The following is a 15,524-nucleotide window of genomic DNA, read 5'->3' as shown; positions in this document are numbered from 1 at the left end:
TTTAATATCTTCTCACAGCAACCACTCAGCACGGCAACCGTAACTAAGAAGTCAGGCCACACCAGTTTGTATTTATTTATTTTATTTATTTATTTATTTATTATTATTACTTACAATAAAATATAAAACAAACAAAACAAAACAAATAGGTTTTATAGTTGTTGTGTAAGAATATTATATGATTATTATTTGAGTAATTGTAAGAATGCAAAAAATTATGGCCAACTGGTGATCATATAAAACCAAGATCACATGAAATGACCTTCATCAACCAAAGTTCCAGAGCATGAAGGATGTTTACTGGGTGTTATCATCATGTTCTCCTGTAGAAGTCATCCAGGCTGCCCAGACTAGACCCAACATCCCTGGCAGCCCTCAGTCTAGCACAGCCATCAGCTAGTGCAGCACAGCCCTCAGTCTAGCACAGCCAATCAGCTAGTGCAGCACAGCCCTCAGTCTAGCACAGCCAATCAGCTAGTGCAGCACAGCCCTCAGTCTAGCACAGCCATCACCTCGTGCAGCACAGCCCTGCATGATGTCTCTCTACAACACTAACACAGCTCAAAGCAGAGTTTATCAGATGGTTTATAACAAGCGGTTTCTAGGAAGCTGGAAGCTGCCAGTGTGCAGGATCCTAAATCGATTTCTCACAGATCCAGGGAAGTGTGTTTCCACATGGGAAGTCATTCCAGCCAACTGTGAAGGTCATGGCACAGTCTTCACCACCACGGTTGGCGTCGTTGGGCTCCCCAGAGTTCCAGTACCTGAACACCCAGAAGCACACAGCAGCCCTCACACATGAGACCATCTGTCAGTCCATCAAGATGAGCTTTTCTGACCTTGAATTCATTATGTGAAGATGTTTTTCTCTCTCACGCTGTGGTCAGTGGGGTCCCGTCCACCCATATCCAGGTCCCTTCTCTCTGCTGGTCGGTCAGACCGATCCACAGCCAGCTGGATCCCACTAGTCTCATGATGAATTCCTGTGATGAATTCATTGAAAAATCTAATGTTATTGGGTTTACTTATCGTCAGTTATAGTATTACATGACATTATTTGAGCAGTTGCTCAACTTATTAGTCTCAGTCTATCCCTCCCTCTCTCTATCCATCTCTCTCTTTCTCTCTCTCTCTCTCTATCCATCTCTCTATCATCTCTCACTTTCTTTCTCCCTCTTTCTCTTGCTCTCTCTCTCTTTCTATCCATCTCTTGCTCTCTTTCTCTCTCTCTCTTTCTTGCTCTCTTGCTGTCCCTCTCTCTCCATCTCTCACCTGTTCCTCCTTGGTGGTGATGATCACCAGCTCTGCTCCTCTCTCTCTACAGTCCAGCCTGCTCTCATTCCACATCCTGTCCTCAGCAGACAGGAAGTAGCAGCTGTGGCCGAATGCTGTCCACTCTTTGGTACTCCCTGAAACACAAACCCACATGATCCTTATCTTTATTTACTGTATATAAGATATGTTTGGGGTCATTTTTTTTGCTTTATTTGAGTTTTTACAATAAGTGACGTCTGACAGGAAAGGCTGAGAGAGATAGAGAGAGAGAGAGAGAGAGAGAGAGAGAGAGAGAGAGAGAGATATGGGGGAGACACGCAGCACAGATTCGAACCCAGGCCTCTGTGGTAAGACCGCAGCTGACACGTATCCGTTTAGCAACCAGGGCCCCTCGTGATATGTTTCTTACTAAGTCTTAAAAATATCTCACATCTTTATTCGAAATCATGAAATCCATGACAACGCATTTCCGCTATTTTATGTTTATTTATTTTTGTCGTTGAATCTTACCACATAGCTTCCTCGTGAGGTCGTCTCTCTCTCTGGTCAGGATGTTGAATCTGTCCAGCATCAGGGCTCTGTCTTCGGTCGTGTTGCTGAAGGTCTCGAGCTCATCTTTGTCTGTGAAAAGGAAGTTGTAGTGTATTCAGCAGGGCAGAAGAGTTGCAACATCCACCACAGATGGAACAACTGCCGCTCTCCTCAAAATAAAGAGGGAAAATCACATGACAGCAATCTTGATTGCAGTAGGTTGTCAATTATATGAAATACATTAATAATGATTCATTAATTATAATGATTTAAATAATAAATTGTGATAGTACAATCAAGATCAATAAAATACATGACACAAGCTAGTTTGATTTGAAAGAAAAAAAAAGATCATTTTGATTTTGTTTTTGCAATTAAACAGAAATCAGTTTGTCTTTGTTTGATCTAGATAGTTTGAATAGTTGTATTCCATACTAGATTTCAAACTGACCTCAACATGCACGTTTGTATATTAACTACACAGAGGTTATATGAGAGAACATTGTTGATTTGCTACATCCTGTAACATCATTTAACATCAATAGGAGTGTCATTCAAACTTTTCTCCCTTAATGGCAACTCTATTGACCGCACTGACATATCCTTCCTCCTGTCTGAGATATAATACAATTCCCCAGACTCACAGAAAGCCAGACGGAGGGAGATGTTGAGAGTGGCTTGTAGGACACACAGCAGCCCAAAGCTCACAATGACCCACCTGTAGGACCCAGTCTCTGAGGGACACACATCAACACAGACACACAAACCAACACGTATAAATGTCAAAAGAAGAGATTGCACCTTCTGACTTAAAGGTAAAGTAATATGCAGGTTCTGTCATACCTGACTTTGGGGTCTTCTCTTCAGCCTGGTCTGGGGTCTGTGTGTTAATGTACTCCACATCCATCTGCTGACCTCTGAACACAGCCATCCCTACCAACTCTGTTCTTACTGGTTCTGTGTAGAATATAAACATGTCAGCCACATATGTCACCATGTGACTCCTCCTCTTTCTTGCTGTGTCTGCAAGAAGACAGGATGAGGAAGAACAGTGAAAGAACTCACTGTTCTTCCTCATCCTGTCTTCTCTTAACCATCAGCAGTGTAATAACTGCACACCGCAACCACTCAGCATGGCAACCGTAACTAAGAAGTCAGTCAAGGTCAAATCAGTTTGACAAATCATGTCTTTGCATGTCAGTTTTCAAATGATTTAACGTGTGTGTAGACACAGACTCTCACCAACACACCTGTTTCTATGTAGTGACCACAAGAGGGCGCTGCTGACAGGGAAACTCAGTGTCGAGTGACACCAGTGGGGCACAAGGCTGAGACACAGAGCGTTGTGTGCATGTGTTTGTAATGTGTGTGGGTGTGTGTTTGTGTCTGTGTGTGTGTGTGTGTGTGTGTGTGTGTGTGTCTGTAAGTGTGAGTGTGTGTGTGTGTGTGTGTGTGTGTGTGTGTGTGTGTGTGTGTGAGCCTGTATTGATCCCTACAGAGCTGAAGACAAATGGGATGGTTCGATCCGCCCGTCGCCTGGGCAACCTGACAGAACCAGAACACAAGAACTGCTGCGTCAGCACAACATTATGGGACTTGGGTGTGTGTGTGTGTGTGTGTGTGTGTGTGTGCGTGTGTGTGTGTGTGTGTGTGTGTGTGTGTGCGCGTGTGTGTGTGCCAGGGTACAACAGTGTGACTTCTGGACATGATGGATTGCTCTGGGGAATTCGGTTGTCATGGTAATTGACATGTATGGTATTGAGGAGCATGAAACTTTAATAGAGTCAATTGTTTTGGGGGCGGGAACAAGGAGGGAGGTGGGGGTGGGGAGGGAGGGAGTGAGGCAAGGGGGAAGAGAGAGGGAGGGAGGGGAAGACAGAGGGAGGGAGGGGAAGAGAGAGGGAGGGAGGGAGGGAGGGAGGGAGGGAGGGAGGGAGGGAGGGAGGGAGGGAGGGAGGGAGGGAGGGAGGGAGGGAGGGAGGGAGGGAGGGAGGGAGGGAGGGAGGGAGGGAGGGAGGGAGGGAGGGAGGGAGGGAGGGAGGTGTAGCAAGTCAAGGGGCACCCACTCACATCTCCACATCTCTTTGTAGTACAATGGTAGAATGACACTGCCACACACACACAGCCGCACACAGTGCCACACACACACTGCCACACACACAGCCACACACACAGTGTGTCATCGTGGTTTAGCTGTCCCCAGTGTGTCCTCGCCTCTTAAGAGAGATGAAGGAAGTGCTCTGTTGCTTAAGTGGTTGTGAGTGAGTAGGTGTGTGTGTGTGTGTGTGTCCATTATTGTGTGTGTGTGTGTGTGTGTGTGTGTCTGGACTCAGTATAATGAGCTGTTAGTCTGCAATGAGATGACAAACCTCCATACCTGAGGCATGATAACATTTAAAAGTGACAGACAGCATTAGGAGAAGGTGTGTGTGTGTGTGTGTGTGTGTGTCAGAGAGCAGGTAACAGGGCTTGACAGGCTCAGTACCAGACTCGGGGTCTGGGTGTTAACACTGGAAATCCTTTGCAGCATCTCCATGGCAATGGGAAACACACACACACACTCACGTAGGACATTCCACTCACTTACACACACACTTACACACACACTTACACACACACTTACACGTGTTCTCATATCTGACCTCTCTCTTTCTCTCCCTCCCCATCCCCTCTCCCCCCTCTCCCCCTTCTCCTCTCCCCCTCTCCACCCCCCTCTCCACCCCCCTCTCCCCCCTTCTCTCCCCCTCTCCACCCCTCTCCCTCCACCCCTTCTCCTCTCCCCCCCTCTCCTCTCCACCCCCCTCTCACCCCCTCTCCTCTCCCCCCTCTCCTCTCCACCCCCCTCTCACCCCCTCTCCTCTCCCCCCTCTCCTCTCCACCCCCCTCTCACCCCCTCTCCTCTCCCCCCTTCTCCTCTCCCCCTCTCCACCCCTCTCCCTCCCCCAGTTTATCACTAGATCAGGACGTGAGTGATCCTGGTTCTCCCATCCAGGGAGTTTCCTCCCCTGTCAGTGGCCCCTTTGAGGGTGTGTGAGTGTGTGTGTGAGTGTGTGTGTGAGTGTGTGTGTGAGCGTGTGTGTGTGTTTGAAGTTTCCCCTCTTCTCGTCCTGCTCTAGGCAGAACAGTTGTTTACTTTCTACATCAGCCTGCTGGAGGTCTATCTGACACACGCACACACGAACACACACACACTCGAACACAAACGCATTCACAAACACACGCCCCAACGCAGGCTTTCACGCACGCAGACACACAGACAGACACACACGTACGAGTGTCACAGTTACATTGATAAAGGTCAGTTTTCATCTTGGACACTCTCCAGACCTTCAAGTCCTCACTTCTGTCCTGCTCCAGCCTGACTGAGACAGGCCGGTGTGGGACGTCTGTTCCCCAGCCAGGGCCTCTTCTGTCTGGGCATGTCTGAGCCTGTCCGCTGCCTCTCCTCCTTTGGGCTGGAGGACTCAACATCTGTCTAGCACTCACCTTGTGGGTGTGTGTGTGTGTGTGTGTGTCTGAGCTTGTGGAGGCCAATGTGTGCGTATCTGAGTGTGTTTGTGTGTGTGTGTTTGCATATCTGTGTGTGTGTGTTTGCATATCTGTGTGTGTGGATTCAGACAAATATGTAATCAGAATTAAACACATCAAGATAAACAGGAAGTATTTGTTGGTGTAGTGCTCTGGCCAACCTCAGTCAGCACAGAGTGTGTCATTGCGGACGGCGTCGATTTAGTCATTGGTCAAATGGTCATTACAATGGTGCAAACCCAACCCACAGTCTGTCTGATAGGTAACTACAAACCCACAGACCATATGATTGCATGATTGTATGAACCTTTACAACTCTCTTTTACTTCCACTTTGCTCAGATCTAAGTCCTGGGTTCTTCTTTTAATGCTGATTCAGATGTTTATGACACACATATACACACACACATACATACACACACATACATACACACACATACACACACAAACACATATACACACACATTGTCATTGATCTATTATAATAGGGGAGTGGAGCAGCAAGATTCTCATTTAGTTAAAATCATTACCTCTTCAACAAGATGGATGGAGATTTAGGGAGGGAGAGGGGGAGGAGAGGTGGAGGAGAGGCGGAGAATGGACTAAGAGATGGAGGAAGGGAGGAAGGGGAGAGTGAGAGAAGGTAGAGGGGGAAAAGGAAAAAGAGGGATGGATGGAAGGAGTAAATGAGCTTTGGGGTGACGGAGAGAGAGGAAGGAAGAGGGAGGAGGGAGGAGGGAGGAGGGAGGAGGGAGGAGAGAGGAGGGAGGAGAGAGGAGGGAGGAGGGAGGAGGGAGGAGGGAGGAGGGAGGAGGGAGGAGGGAGGAGGGAGGAGAGAGGAGGGAGGAGAGAGGAGGGAGGAGGGAGGAGGGAGGAGGGAGGAGGGAGGAGGGAGGAGGGAGGAGGGAGGAGAGAGGAGGGAGGAGCGAGGAGGGAGGAGGGAGGAGAGAGGAGGGAGGAGGGAGGAGGGAGGAGGGAGGAGGGAGGAGGGAGGAGGGAGGAAAGAGGAGGGAAGAGGGAGGAGGGAGGAGGGAGGAGGGAGGAGAGAGGAGGGAGGAGGGAGGAGGGAGGAGGGAGGAGGGAGGAGAGAGGAGAGAGGAGGGAGGAGGGAGGAGGGAGGAGAGAGGAGGGAGGAGGGAGGAGGGAGGAGGGAGGAGAGAGGAGGGAGGAGGGAGGAGGGAGGAGGGAGGAGAGAGGAGGGAGGAGGGAGGAGGGAGGAGAGAGGAGGGAGGAGGGAGGAGGGAGGAGGGAGGAGGGAGGAGGGAGGAGGGAGGAGAGAGGAGAGAGGAGGGAGGAGAGAGGAGGGAGGAGGGAGGAGGGAGGAGGGAGGAGGGAGGAGGGAGGAGGGAGGAGGGAGGAGGGAGGAGCGAGGAGGGAGGAGGGAGGAGAGAGGAGGGAGGAGGGAGGAGGGAGGAGGGAGGAGGGAGGAAAGAGGAGGGAAGAGGGAGGAGGGAGGAGGGAGGAGAGAGGAAAGAGGAGGGAAGAGGGAGGAGGGAGGAGGGAGGAGAGAGGAGGGAGGAGGGAGGAGGGAGGAGGGAGGAGGGAGGAGGGAGGAGGGAGGAGGGAGGAGAGAGGAGGGAGGAGAGAGGAGGGAGGAGGGAGGAGAGAGGAGGGAGGAGGGAGGAGGGAGGAGGGAGGAGAGAGGAGGGAGGAGGGAGGAGAGAGGAGGGAGGAGGGAGGAGAGAGGAGGGAGGAGGGAGGAGGGAGGAGGGAGGAGGGAGGAGGGAGGAGGGAGGAGAGAGGAGGGAGGAGGGAGGAGGGAAGAGGGAGGAGGGAGGAGGGAGGAGAGAGGAAAGAGGAGGGAGGAGGGAGGAGGGAGGAGAGAGGAGGGAGGAGGGAGGAGGGAGGAGGGAGGAGGGAGGAGGGAAGAGGGAGGAGGGAGGAGGGAGGAGAGAGGAGGGAGGAGGGAGGAGGGAGGAGGGAGGAGGGAGGAGGGAGGAGAGAGGAAAGAGGAGGGAAGAGGGAGGAGGGAGGAGGGAGGAGAGATGAGGGAGGAGGGAGGAGAGAGGAAAGAGGAGGGAGGAGGGAGGAGGGAGGAGAGAGGAAAGAAGAGGGAAGAGGGAGGAGGGAGTAGGGAGGAGAGAGGAGGGAGGAGGGAGGAGAGAGGAGAGAGGAAAGAGGAGGGAGGAGGGAGGAGGGAGGAGGGAAGAGGGAAGAGGGAGGAGGGAGGAGGGAGGAGGGAGGAGGGAGGAGGGAGGAGGGAGGAGAGAGGAGGGAGGAGGGAGGAGGGAGGAGGGAGGAGGGAGGAGGGAGGAGGGAGGAGAGAGGAGGAAGTGAAGCAGAGAGAAGGGGATTGGGCAAGGAACCCTAAATTAGTTTGGGAAAATTGCAGCAATGTTGGAGATCCCAGAGTATCCACACATACACACACATACACACAAACACATTAGAGAGAAAGGCCCTGAGAGTATGTTCTATCCGATCAATGCTGCCTGGCAAGGGATGTATCGACAGGAAACTGTGTGTGTGTTAGTGAGTGAGAGTGTGACAGATAGAGAGAGAGATGAGTTCAATATGCTTCAATCAAGCTCTACTTGTTTTAATTACTTAGGATAGTCTGGGAGTTCAGAAAGATAGAGAGGGAGAGGGGAGAGGAGAGGAAGAGAGTAGAAGATGTGAGGGGAGAGGAGAGGAAGAGAGTAGAAGATGTGAGGGGAGAGGAGAGGAAGAGAGTAGAAGAAGAGAGGAACAGGAAAAGAGAGCGATCTCTACACCCTCCCTTCTTTCTGAATTCATTCTGTCAACAGACCCAAATACGTCACCCAAAATCAGCTTCCCTTTTGCACCCTAGAAAACATGACTAACATCAGGCTGTGTTGGCTTACACAATAACACAGTAAATGTGTTTGCTACCAGAAGCAGAAGATCACAACATGTATTGGTGGTTTCCAGAGCGAAGCTGTTTCATCATGAAGGTAACAAGTATGGTGGAGGAGTGCATGTTTACTGGTGCTGCTTACAACACCTGCTGTCGCTCTTGGAAGATTCTGGAAGGTTACATGTGAAGGTGGAGTACCGCTCTCTCTCTCTCCCTCTCTCTCTCCCTCTCTCTCTCTCTCTCTCTCTCTCCTCTCTCTCCCTTTCTCCCTCTCTCTCTCTTTCTCTCTCTGTTTATTTCTCTCGGTCACAGTGGCCATCACCTGGCTTTAACTAAACAAGATTGTAAGATTAAGGCTTCCAATAGTGTATGTATATGTGTGTATGTGTATGTGTATGTGTGTGTGTGTGTGTGTGTGTGTGTGTGTGTGTAAACATGCTGCGGTTTGTAAACACCCCAGCAGATTCAAGTTAGATTTCTGCCTGGTTTTCCATCAGTCATACTTACTGTAACTGTGTAATTTGTGGTGGTGTGTGCTGTTGTATTGAGCTGTGATGATGGCTAACCAGACATGGCTTCGTTCAGCTTGTAAAGACTCAAATCCATGTCATGAGAGAGGGAGAGAGAGAGGGAGGGGGAGGGGGGGAGGCAGACAGACTCCCATGCTCCCACCACTCTCACCCATAAAAAAAAGATCAGAGAATTCTTTGTGTGTGTGCATGTTTCGAGTGTGTGTGTAGTGAGTGTGTGTGTAGTGAGTGTGTGTGTGTGTAGTGAGTGTGTGTGTGTGTAGTGTGTGTGTGTGTAGTGAGTGTGTGTGTGTGTAGTGAGTGTGTGTGTGTGTAGTGAGTGAGAACAGAACACCTGGGTAGGGTGCTACAGCCACAAAGAGAGATCACTTCTACACCTGTGTGAGAGGAACATCACACAAACACACACTCTAGGACAATAACATTGGAGTTTTTCAAATGTGTGCAAGACATGACAGACACTGGCCTCCTCACCCTCTTCAATTCTCTCTTTCTCTCTTACTCTCTTTCTATCTCCATCTCTCCTTAAACAAACTAGGAAACCCAATGCCCTCTTTGTAACTAGAAATAACATAATCAAGAAGACTAATGTGAAGTGAATTTCCCTTCTCTCTCTCTCCTATCTGATTTATCTACCTGCGGAGGGAAACCCCCTGGACAGGAGTGGGAGGGAGGGAGGGAGGGAGGGAGGGAGGGAGGGAGGGAGGGAGGGAGGGAGGGAGGGAGGGAGGGAGGGAGGGAGGGAGGGAGGGAGGGAGGGAGGGAGGGAGGGAGGGAGGGAGGGAGGGAGGGAGGGAGGGAGGGAGGGAGGGAGGGAGGGAGGGAGGGAGGGAGGGAGGGACGGTGGAGAGAGACAGAGGTAAGAACACACACACGTGTTCCCACATCAGTCACACACGCTCCCAGTCAGGAGAACCCCTGGCTCACCATCACACAGATTCACACTCACACACACACACTCACACACACTCACACACACTCACACACACTCACACACACAAACTCTGACACAGATTAACACACACACAAACCTGCAGCACACACGCTCATTCGTCAACAGTTCTGTATGCAATCCATCCCTGTCACACCTCCTCACCTTCCCACAACAAAGTCAGACACTCCAACAGTTACACAAACACACCCTCATCCTGACAAGTACCTGACACAGCTGTGTGTGTCAATATCTCTGATCCTGACCCCTCCTCTCCCATCCCCTCCTCTCCCCTCCTCTCCTCTCCTCTCCTCTCCTCTCCTCTCCTCTCCTCTCCTCTCCTCTCCTCTCCTCTCCTCTCCTCTCCTCTCCTCTCCTCTCCTCTCCCCTCCCCTCCCCTCCCCTCCTCTCCTCTCCTCTCCTCTCCTCCCCTCTCCTCTCCTCTCCTCTCCCCTCCTCTCCTCTCCTCTCCTCTCCTCTCCCCTCCCCTCCTCTCCTCTCCTCGCCTCGCCTCTCCCCTCCTCTCCTCTCCTCTCCTCTCCCCTCCTCTCCTCTCCTCTCCCCTCCCCTCCTCTCCTCTCCTCTCCTCTCCTCTCCTCTCCTCTCCTCTCCTCTCCTCTCCCCTCCCCTCCCCTCCCCTCCCCTCCTCTCCTCTCCTCTCCTCTCCTCTCCTCTCCCATCCTCTCCTCTCCTCTCCTCTCCCCTCCTCTCCTCTCCTCTCCTCTCCTCTCCTCTCCTCTCCTCTCCCCTCCCCTCCCCTCCCCTCCCCTCCCCTCCCCTCCCCTCCCCTCCCCTCCCCTGCTGTCCACTGACAGCCAGCCAGCTAACCCTCCTATTAGTCAGTCATGGGAAACAGAGGGCTGAGTCACAAAGGATGAAAGGCAGATCAACAGACAGAGGAGGAGTGAGAGAGAGAGAAGGGAGGACCTGCAGTCTCATCTGAAATTGCTGCGTCTCCTCCTCCCTCTCTCCTCCTCCTCCTCCTCTCCACGTGTCGTCGCACCAGATCCCTCCGTCGACACCGATGATCTCATGTTTTTCTTTTCCTCCGCTCCTCCTTGTTCCTGTCCTTTATCTCAGCCTGCGTTCATCACCTATTCAGGACAGGGAGAGGCGCGGGAGACGGGATGGGTTTGCTCCTGAGAGGAAACATCGTCACCTGGGGTGGGCCTTGTCCACATTTATATGGCATCCTTCCTTCCTTTTATACCTTCCTACCTTCCTTCATTTCTCCCTTCCTAGGTGGAGAGAATGTGAGCGTGACTATGACAGTTGTGTTGATGAGTACTCTGATGGTGTTTTAAGAGTTAGTTGGGTTCAGCTCACAGGTGGAGATTTTGACTGCAGATCAAAAGGTTGCAGGTTTGATTTCACCCTTGAACGTGGCTTTGGATGCTAGCTGATAACTCATTACAGGTATTTGTTTACCTATCAGGTGATCACCTGCATTTAACCCGACCCTCCCCACTTCCACCTCCTGCTCTCTACCTCTCGGGGTGACCTGAACCACAGAATAACAGAAGGAGCTGTTTGGACTTCAGCAGTTTATCTTTATTCTTCACCGGATCTCAGTGGGGCTCATTGGCTCTTTCTGATGACATGGTGCCAGGTGGGCGCACTTTTATGACATGAGAGGAACAGGGTCGCCCTGGTAACAAGCTCAGTAGATGTGACGCTCGTTTTCTTCGAGTAAAACTACTTTTCCCATCAGTTACAGTGAGGACGTGGATTAATTATACGCAGTGGCACAAAATAAATCTCTCAACTGTCATGGCCTCTTTTTTTTATTATATCTTACATATACCTGTAAAAATATATTCTCAAAATAAATAAATATATAAAATAAATATATATTTTCTCCAAAAAATGCATAAATAAAGAACAACAGGTTTAAACAGGTTTTTGATGCAGTCCCATGCGTGTTTTCAGTTATAGAATGCAGTCACAGAAGTACAAAACAGAATTCCTTCACTAGGCTTCTAGAACGTTCCATCAGAACGTGGTAGTTCCACACTCCGCTGGAGGACCACCCACTTCTTGTTCTTCTTCCCTTACTTCCACCGTCAACCAATAAGAATCTCTCATCAACCAATCAGTTCCTGTCCTGTAAAGATGACATCAGCAGTGCTGAAAACAAAGATGGCCACCAGCCCTCCTCAGAAAAACAAGGTCAGTTTATTCAACACATGTAGTTCCTTATCCCTGGTCCAACCACAGCAGGACACAAAGAATTAAGGCTGTGATGAGAACCGGTGACCTTTGACCCTGCTGCCCTCAGACCTGCCTCCTCTCGCCCACCGCCCCGGCGCAACAATCGAACCGCCATCTTGTTTCCGTGGGAAAATGTGTCAGAGAGCCAGGAGGAGGAGCCAAGCAAGGACATGCAGACACTCTTCACGGGAGAATCCTCAGGAGAACCCAGCGTTCTCCGTTCCCTCTGGTCCTCCGTTCTCCAGGCGGAACCCCTCCCTCCTCCTTCCGGCGATGCCCGTTCCTCAGCTCTGCTCCATCACGTCCCGGTACAGCTCCGGTACCCGGTCGGGGTCCACAGGCCGAGGCAGAAAGTGTGTGAAGCGCTGGTGTCGCCGAGACCGCGCCCCGGTCCTCTGGGAGCCATCTTTGTTGAGGGCGACATAGTAGAAGGCCCCTCGGTCGCCGTGGCGATAGAGGGTGGAGGAGTACGTGTTGTACCAGTTTTCCTCGAACTGTTCCCTGAACACACACTCTGCTGACAGCTTTACCTGGAGGAGGAGAGGGGAGGGGGAGATGGGAGGGGGGAGGGAGGGAGACAGAAAGAGAGAGAAGTGATTAGTGAGATGTTACGCAACAAAGGAGTATGTGATCTTGCTGTTTCATTAACAATCCCAACACACCTACTTACATGCACACACACACACTGTACAATCCCAACTGTGTGTACTTGTGTGTGTGTGTGTGTGTGTGTACAATGATGGTGTATAGTATGGTTGCACAGTGTTTAAAACATTCTGTACAAACAGAGAGGAGGGATGAGGTGCAGTCTCTGCGTTCACCTCCATACAGGTACACCCATGATGGTGTGTGTGGGTACTTACAGATCCGTACAGCTGACCCTTGTTGTTCATGCCCAGGTACAGACCGCTGTCCACTCCACGGATGCTCACCAGCCCCACAGCTAGGCTGATGAACTCCAGGATACCTGCAGAGGGTCAAAGGTCAAATCAGCGTCCAGTGAACCACAGTAAGACCTGGTGACAGTAATAGGCCCACTAAAGACTGCTTTTCTCGAGGGAAACCTACAAAGATTTTAAAATAATGCAAAGTACATTTCCCTGAAGAAAACAGCGGTTTGCTTGTCATTTTTCTCCTCCCTTATCAAAGTTCAAAGCGACCACTCGAACTGAGTTAACCGGAGCGTTGTGACCGAGAGACTGAGCCAAATCGGTTCTCGTTTCGGAAGGGCTAATCAGCACTTGTGAGCATAATAGTGTCAGGATCAAAGGAGAAAAGTACACACATTACTCCAGTCTTATCCACCGAGAGGAAACGAGGTGTGGATAAAATAAACGCAAATATTTGCTAGTGGGTCAAATATGAGTTAGTGCGGGCTACAACATATCCACTTAGCGTCTGGTATAGTAATACAGGTAGGCTATGTAGCCTACAGTAGTTGAAACTAATCATGAAAGAATTTGATTTATTTCTTCGCCTTTGCTATAACACCGCAATAACTGTATTGCTGTTGTAGCTACTGACTGTTGCAGGTACTGGCTTCTTACCGAATCTGCTGTGGTCCTTCCGCGTGCCCTGCACTGTACCGTCAGGTTGGATCTCGAGGTGAAAGCCGGTTCTACAGTAGAGCTGCCTTCTCCGTAAGATCCCCTTAAGGTGCGTTAAGTCCGAGGGCGTGCTCCGTGACAGCCGTTCGGCGGAGAGAAGGTGTTCGCTTCCCATCAGTCCGGTTGAGTCTACCGCGGGAGTCAGGACAAAATGTGAACCGTGACTGAAGCTATCCAGACCGTGCGAAAAGCTGCCCACCTCGCCCACTGCCCCCATCACCGATTCACGGAACAGCCCCGAGCTTCAAACGTCTTGTACCGGGAGAAAAGTTAACGTGTGTATATGTGTCTGCCTCTCCCTCAAACAGAAATCCTGAGGATGTGTGTGTTTTGCGCAGTCACTGATTGCGGTTATTTGCTGTTCCCGTTATATTTACATCCGCGTTTTCCGTTCCACCGTTTAGCACATGCTCTCTTGGGAACTCGGGATACTCCCCTCTGCTCTGTTTCCCCAGCGTTAGGTAGTCCTCTCGTGCGTTTTGCTTTTCCTTCTCTAGCCGTTGATGCGGTTGCCGTTGGAGCGCGACTCACTGCTCCCAGTCAGCTCGTGCTCACTGCGTGTTCAGATGATAGTGTGCGTGCCAGAAGGAGGGGAGTTCCACTTTAAATATATTCCGTATGTAAATGAACCCTCTTGCCTTTTATGCTAATGACGCTCTTTATAGATTTCTCTGTTTGAAACATTACTCCCAGACCCCTGGACGTCCCCTCAGCTTTGATGTTGGGTTTCATTGGCATCTCGCAGTCATTCTCCCTTCCCTTGGATTATGAAAAGTAGCCGGACTATACGAGATTTCCGTAGCTAAATCGGGGGAGGTGAAAAAAAGAAAGATAGAGCAAGTAAAAAAATTGGAGTTGTTCCTTTTATAAAACGTATGTAGTCTTAATGAAGGTTTTTTTTCTACGGTGCTGTCGCGAGGGAATGCGCACTACGGTCTCCCGGCTCCAAGAGGTTTGGTGCACTAAAGCAAGAGCAGCCAGCGGGATCCTCGTGCGTGTGTGTGCGTGTGTGTGTGTAAGACGTATGGCAGGTGGAGAGTGGCTAGGGAGAGAGAAAAAATAAAAAGAGGGGATAAGAGGGGGCGGTCCTTTGAGTTAAGAATCGCACTGACTGTCAAGAGTGTCTTACCCTGCAGCAGTGTGTGTGTGTGTGTGTGCGCGTGAGAGAGAGGAACAGCATGAAAGACGTGGGCTATAACTCTAAATTGCTTGAGGACCCCCGCCTCCAAGTGACTCAGGTGTTTGTGTAGGTGTGTGTGTGTGTGTGTGTATGTGTGTGTGTGTGTGTGTGGTGAAACCCCCCTTATTTTCACACAGGTGTTGATTTACGTTTTATCGTTTTATGTAATCCACTGCGGGCTGCCGAGTGGGCTGCGTTTCACCCCACCGACCCCCTCCCAAATAACCCCGCGTGCACATCTGTGCAAACGACATCAGTTGGGTACTCAACGCCAAACCTCACTGATCTCCTCAGCACCTTTGAACGGCGCTACTCTTAATTGTGGTTTTGAAAACAGCCCCCCTTTTGTGAATCAAAGAAGCGAACGATCAAAGTTCAAAGATCTTGTAGGAGACGAGTACTAACAACAGGGAGGAATAATAAACATGTTTGAACACACAGGCTTCAAAATACCCAGGTACTTGACACAGAAGAAACCAAGATCCCTTAAAGGTGCAGTTTATCCTCACCCATGGTTTACAGAGAGATAGGCTACCGTGACTAGAATGTGTGTGTTTGTGTGTGTGTTTGTGTGTATGTGCTGGACTAAGTGTCCCACAGTCTGCCTAAACCATTGAATTGATTATGACCGGCTGTTGATCACCCCGGATAGGCTACCACCTCCAGAGCTCGCGTGTCCTCTTGTATCTGCCACGAATCGACTGCTTGGTAAATGACCTCGAGACCATTTCCACACCTTGGTGATTTATCACCCCACCACCCTCCCCCACCACCGTCCCTCCACCACCCTCCACCACCCTCCACCACCCTCCCCCACCTCCCCGGGGACACTCGGCATCCCCCCGGCTCATTTGTATTTATGATTTCCAAAAATACCTTTAAAACAAAATCGATAAAGTGGGCAGCGCGAAAGG

General features: G+C 50.6%; 2 protein-coding genes across 3 annotated transcripts; both read right to left on the bottom strand.

The window, feature by feature from the left end:
- Positions 1-65: 65 nt before the first annotated feature.
- LOC146220264 (CD209 antigen-like protein D) lies at positions 66-2,752 on the bottom strand. 2 transcript variants are annotated; one of them, XM_084693990.1, is made up of 6 exons: positions 2,650-2,752; positions 2,451-2,540; positions 1,786-1,896; positions 1,273-1,409; positions 877-983; positions 66-764 (listed from the first exon to the last, which is right to left on the bottom strand). In XM_084693990.1, exons 1-6 carry the CDS (start codon positions 2,735-2,737, stop codon positions 635-637), a joined length of 663 nt encoding a protein of 220 aa, XP_084550116.1. In that variant the 5' UTR covers positions 2,738-2,752; the 3' UTR covers positions 66-634. The 2 variants fall into 2 exon arrangements, with proteins under 2 accessions (XP_084550116.1, XP_084550117.1); XM_084693991.1 differs by lacking the exon at positions 2,451-2,540.
- Positions 2,753-11,315: 8,563 nt separating this feature from the next.
- On the bottom strand, positions 11,316-13,891 carry fgf20a (fibroblast growth factor 20a). Its single transcript, XM_084693754.1, has 3 exons — positions 13,371-13,891; positions 12,687-12,790; positions 11,316-12,353 (listed from the first exon to the last, which is right to left on the bottom strand). Exons 1-3 carry the CDS (start codon positions 13,645-13,647, stop codon positions 12,108-12,110), a joined length of 627 nt encoding a protein of 208 aa, XP_084549880.1. The 5' UTR covers positions 13,648-13,891; the 3' UTR covers positions 11,316-12,107.
- Between the last annotated feature and the right edge of the window lie 1,633 nt (positions 13,892-15,524).

The sequence above is a fragment of the Hypomesus nipponensis genome, chromosome 27, assembly GCF_054491055.1.
Source record: "Hypomesus nipponensis isolate SF chromosome 27, ASM5449105v1, whole genome shotgun sequence".
Classification (NCBI taxonomy): Eukaryota; Metazoa; Chordata; class Actinopteri; order Osmeriformes; family Osmeridae; genus Hypomesus; species Hypomesus nipponensis.
This window is presented reverse-complemented; position numbering and strand designations above follow the sequence as displayed.